General features: G+C 34.9%; 1 protein-coding gene across 2 annotated transcripts in view; it reads left to right on the plus strand.

Annotated features, from left to right (window-relative positions):
* DYNC1LI1 (dynein cytoplasmic 1 light intermediate chain 1) overlaps positions 1-5289 on the plus strand; it is a gene marked incomplete at both ends in the record, with an annotated part of 28264 nt that extends 22975 nt beyond the window's left edge. For both annotated transcript variants that reach the window (XM_084248288.1, XM_084248289.1), the window contains 6 exons: positions 55-166; positions 2012-2071; positions 2190-2234; positions 2983-3103; positions 3927-4082; positions 5177-5289. In XM_084248288.1, the coding sequence (XP_084104414.1) occupies positions 55-166; positions 2012-2071; positions 2190-2234; positions 2983-3103; positions 3927-4082; positions 5177-5289 (607 nt within the window). The remainder of the gene's footprint in view (positions 1-54; positions 167-2011; positions 2072-2189; positions 2235-2982; positions 3104-3926; positions 4083-5176) is intronic.
* Between the last annotated feature and the right edge of the window lie 711 nt (positions 5290-6000).

The following is a 6000-nucleotide window of genomic DNA, read 5'->3' on the forward strand; positions in this document are numbered from 1 at the left end:
TGAATGAATGACTATATAAATGCTTCAGAATTTATTATGTGTGTTTCTTTCCAGTCCAGCAGGGTGGGATAATGATAAGAAAATAGGAATATTACATGAAAATTTTCAATCATTAAAAGCAGACGATAATTTTGAAGACATTATAACTAAGCCACCTGTCCGAAAGGTAACAGTTTTATTAGTATGTCATCTCAGTGTTAGGCTTTTAAAGGAGAGGGTTGAGTACATAATTTTGAGTTTGTGGGCAAAAAGATAAGGAGGTCCTTTTCTGTCAAAGGGTTTGTAAGTTCAAAATAAAGAGCTGTTTTGTCAATTATAAAGTAGCTATTTAGTTACTGAATCATTACTTAGCCTTTGGCATATTTACATTAGCAAATTTTAGTGCGGATCTCTTACTCTAATGCAAATTGTAGATTGGCATGAGTGAATATGGATCTTGAATAGTTTTAGTAGGTAAAGTGAACTTTTCGATCTAGAGCATAAGACCTGAGGCAGATCTTGCATCTCCTCCGTAGTTTTCCCCTCTAGTCCCCAGCTATACAGGAGCGTCCAGTTTCCTTTATTGTTTTAATCTTAACTATAACATGTTATTCTCATGACTATAAAATCATGTTCTAGAAGGTGGTCTTCTTTCAGATTTAAGCAGTATATTATCTTCTGTAGTTAGATATTATAGATGTTTCTGCAGGTTTGTAATAATGAATGTTTTCACATGGTACTTCTCAATTACCTTTTAATTAGGACATGTTCAAGGAAAAAATGATTTTGATTTAATATATAATAACATTCCTACTTAAGAATCCAAAAATTTACACTGAGCATCTGTCTTCTGTTTGTGGGTAATTGGAAATTTCCCACAAACAGAAAGTAATGTCCAATGAGAAATCATTTGGCGTGGTATTTGGTTTGGATTTGTAAAATGCAAACATCAAAGAAAGAAACCAACAGTTTTCCCCTATTCATTCTTATACCAATAGAATTGTGCTTTAAGTTGTCTTTTACTCATTCAGTAATATTTAGTGAGCACCGAATCAGGGATTGTTTAGGTGTTAAATAGTGTGATGCAATAGTAAATCAATACATGTGGTGATAAGTGCTAAGGAAATAAAGCAGGGTGAGGGTTGATGAGAGGACTGGACCTGTGAAGGGGTATTGTTTTAGGAATGCCTAGGGTATGTCTCTGCTAAGAGGGGAGAAGATTGAAGGCAGAGTGAACAGAAACTTGCATACCCTGAGACTGAAATGGGTGAGGCTACCAGCGTGGCTGGAAAAGAGTCCTGAGGAGGGCTGGAATGGGAAGAGAGGAAACACCGCGTTAAGATCTCTTATGGGGCCTCATCAGTCGGGTCTGTAGTCAGAACTTTGGATTTCATTCTGAGTGAGTTGGGGAAAGATTGGAGGGAGAGTTTGAGCAGAGGAGTTTCGTGACTGACTTAATCTTTTAAAAACATAGTTCCTGGGTGGAAAACAGACTAGGGGCATGCTTTGTATAAAAATATAGGAAGCAGGAATTTGCAGGAGTTTACACCTCCTTTTTCCTAACTAACTGATAAAAGAGCCATTGTGTTTTTATTTCAGGGAAACCAGGGCCAAGTTGCTTTGCACTCAATTGGGATGTTATCCTTTTGAAACACCTTAACTCAGATTTATAAGCATATTATTGTGCCTGTGGCCCTAGGGTTGTGATGTCTAAAGTAGTAGCTGCTGGTTACATAGACTTTTAGAAGTAAATTAAGTAAAACTAAATCAATTAAAAATTCAGTTCCTCAGTTACACTAGCCATATTTCAAGAGGTCAGTACCCACAGATGGATAGTAACTGCCACATTGGACAGCCCAGAGATAGAACATTTATATTAATGAAAGTAGTTATTGGGTAGCTCACCTGTGTAAATATAGCATAGATATTGTTCAGATTCCTGAATGGTTAAAAAAATTAACCTTGTCCAGAGAATATGTTTTTAATGGTTTTAGTATATTAAACCTGCTCATTTATGCATTGCTCATTTCAGTTTGTACATGAGAAGGAAATTGTGGCAGAAGATGACCAAGTGTTTCTTATGAAGCTACAGGTATGACATTATATCAAGCTGAGTTAGTATGGTTAATAGATAAACTGTTTATACATATTCTTCAAAAATATAAACATGCTATGAGTCTCTAACCTAGGATTCTTTTGTATTTTTCTAGACCCTTTTATCTAAGCAACCACCAACTGCAGCTGGAAGGCCTGTGGTCAGTATTACAGGTTTTGACAAAATTATTAGAATGCTGTGCATATTGTTTTTTCTTAATCATATGCATGTCTCATATGGGTGTCCTTGGTAAAACTTGAATTCAGAATTCTTCTGAAATTTGTGAGATTTTATAGGAAATACTCCCTTTATATAATATTTTAAATCCTAAAGACCTGTTTTGTTGTTTGTCAAAACACAACTGAACCATTTTTTATATTTTACTTTATAAATCCTTACAACAGTCCCATGAAACAGGTACTTTTATTGGCCTTATTTTGCAAGTGGGGACATGGAGACCTTAGAGAGTAATGAGTTTTACCTAAGATTGTACAGCTAGTAGGATACATGCTTATACTCTTTTGATTGAAGTACCATTGTTTTGCATTCTTGTTAGTATTTTGACAGTGTAGGATTTACCCCCTCAAGTGTGGTCACCGTAACATTCCAACCATCGAAGCACCCCATAGTCCTCCACCATAGCCCATTAGTAGGCTTATACTCTTAACCACGCTTCATTATTCAACATGTTCTTTTTCCATTGAAGGGAAATTTAGTGCCCTGAAACATGATGGACCGCTGGTATTTTATAATAATGGGGATACGATTGCTAAATATTTGTTATTAATGGCTTGTAGTATCAAAGTACCAGTGGAACAGATGGGGAATAGTTACAAAGTAATTTTCTTTTTATAATTTTTGTGAAGGTTTCAGGTTTTTGTAATTATGCCTTTCCCATTTTTACATAGGATGCCTCACCAAGAGTCCCAGGAGGTTCCCCTCGTACACCAAACAGATCTGTGTCATCCAATGTTGCCAGTGTCTCACCCATCCCTGCTGGGTCAAAAAAAATTGATCCAAACATGAAAGGTATTTTTCTCTCTTTCTTGGAAAAAGCAACACAGTACATACTGTGATAGAAGAAATATACCCTAGAGTTTCATCTTTTACCATAGTTATTTTCATTTTTATAGAATAGCTTCTTATAGATAGCTATTCTTTATAGAATAGCTTCTTTGTAGATACAGTCTCATAATCAGACTATCAACCATTTTACTGTATCGTCTTGATATATCATTACAATTCATGTAAGGTTTATGAAAGTTTGTCATATTTAATAATTCTCCTATGTAGGTAATTGAAGATATTTACATTTTTTCAGGTTATCTGCAGTTATTTAAAAATAACTATGCAAGGCTTCCTGGTGGCATAGGGGTTAAGTCTCACTGCTGTCAAGCTATCACCAGTCACTGAGGAATGAGTTCAATCCCTGGCCAGGGATCTGACCCACATGGACCTCTCCTGTTTCACCCACTGCTCTCCTCATCAGTGTATTTCAGTAGATCTGCCTGTTCTACTCCCAACTCTCTCTGGTGAATTCTCTCACCCTCTGCACCTCTGGCCTACACCTTAGTTCTTTTTTTTTTTTTTTTTTAAATGCATAAATAAATAAACTAAATCTTTAAAAAAAATAAGTAATTATCTTACATCCTTAAAGGTTACTCATTTTGTTTTATATATAAGTAAATTACAGATGTTACCCCATCTCAGAAGAACAAACTAGACTTGAGTTTGCAACATACAGCTCTTAAATTTTAAGTCTATTGTTCATTCTTCCTGTGTGATTACTGCAGTAATAATTTATGAAAAAATTAATGTTTTGAGTGAAAGTTTTATGTTTTTTGTCGAATAGCTGGAGCTACAAGTGAAGGTGTCCTGGCAAATTTCTTCAATAGTTTGCTGAGTAAAAAGACTGGCTCTCCAGGAGGCCCTGGTGTTGGTAGTGGCAGCCCTGGAGCTGGCGCTGCAAGTGGAAGCAGTGGTTTACCACCGTCCGCCAAAAAGTCAGGTATAGTTACTTGAAGCTTTTTTTTTTTTTAAACAGTTTTATTGAGAGATAATTTACATACCGTGAAGTTCACGCACTTAAAATGTACAATTCAATAGTTTTAGTATATTTACAGAGTTGTGCAAACCATCATGTAATCTAATTTTAAGACATTTTTGTCTCCTTCCCAAAAAACCTTGAACCTACTTCTTTCTTCTCCCACAACCCCTAATCCCAGGCAACCATTGACTTGCTTCTGTCTCTCGATTTGCCTTTCTGCAGAGTTCATATAAATGGAATCATACAATGTATATCTTTTTTTAACAGTGTTTTCAAGGTTTATTCACATTGTAGCATCTGTCAACACTTCATTTTCCCTTGTTGCTGAGTAAAATGCCATTGCATGGATATGCCATATTTTCTTTATTTTTCTATAGATAGACATTTAGATTATTTCATCTTTTTGGCTATTATGAACATTTGCTATGAACATTTGTTTTTATGGGGACATACATTTTCAATTCTCTTGGGTACATACTAGAAGAGGAATTGGTAAGTCATATGCTAACTCTGTATTTAAGTTTTTGAAGAATGCTAGTGTTTTCAGAATGCTGCACTATTTTACATTCCCAACAACAGAGTATAAGGGTCCCAATTTCTTCACATTCTTTCCAGCATTTTGATTAGAGCCATCCTAGTGGCTGTGAAGTGTTACCTTGTTGTGGTTTTGATTTGGTATATCCCTAATAGCTGATGTTGTTGAGAATCTTTTCATGATTTTTGACCACTTGTATATCTCTTTGGAGAAATGTCTATCAAATCACTTGTCCATTTTTAAATTGAATTGTCTTTTTATTCTTGAGTTTTAAAGTTTTCTTTACATATTCTGTTTTGTGTTGTCTTTTCACTTTCTTGATAGTCTTTTTTTTCTTGCTTATATAACTGCTTTTTCAACAGACTTAAAATCGATGATGATGGTCATATAACTTAGTATGCTATAAAATTTAGTATGCTATGTAAAGTTAATGAAACTGTTTGCAGTTTTAAATGAGAATGATTGGTGAAAAAAACACTTTGACTTATATCTGTATCTTGTTTGTTTTCCTTTAATCTAGGCCAGAAGCCTGTCCTATCAGATGTTCATGCAGAACTAGACAGAATTGCACGAAAACCAGTTACAGTTTCTCCTACCACACCTACATCTCCTACGGAAGGAGAAGCTTCTTGAAGATACCAAATAAAGCCATTTATTCAGTTTTCTGGGATAATGTAAACTTGCCTCTGCTTTTTCCTTCAAAAGTGGAATAGGGAGCTGGAGTGCTTTTTTCAGATGGACTAAATTTATGTCTTGTGTGTGTGGTTGCCCATTTTTATAAAAGAGAGCAATACAGAAGAGAATTCTACACCATGTAGGGTTGCTATTTGCATTGCCACTTTGCATAAGGAGTAATTTTGGATTTTGAAAATCACGTAATTTATAGATCTGAAATGCATCCATGTGATCATATTCTAAAGGCAATTTAAAACATGTTGGAAGGTTTGGGGAAGGGCAGACAATAATGTGCTTTGGGCATTTGATTGACTTGAAGTCCAGACTTAAGATTATACAATCATTTAAAAAATCGCATGTTAGTTTTGCTGGAAAAGGAAAAAAATGATCGTCCGATTTTTCCATACCAACATAAATATACCACTGTACATTGAATATGCTGAGAAAACTGTCAGATAGTATTTGATATACTAGTCAGCTGTCTCAATCCATGATCCCATTGTCATCAAAATATGATTTCGAATATTGACCAAGATTTGTTTCTTTAAATGAGAAGGAAGCACACTGCCTAAATGTGTAAAAGAAAAATGCAGAGGTTATTAAAATGTAAAAAGGTACCGGTCTTTGGATTTGTCTATATATATATATATCTATGTCTATATATATATA

The sequence above is a fragment of the Talpa europaea genome, assembly GCF_964194135.1.
Source record: "Talpa europaea genome assembly, chromosome: 11".
Classification (NCBI taxonomy): Eukaryota; Metazoa; Chordata; class Mammalia; order Eulipotyphla; family Talpidae; genus Talpa; species Talpa europaea.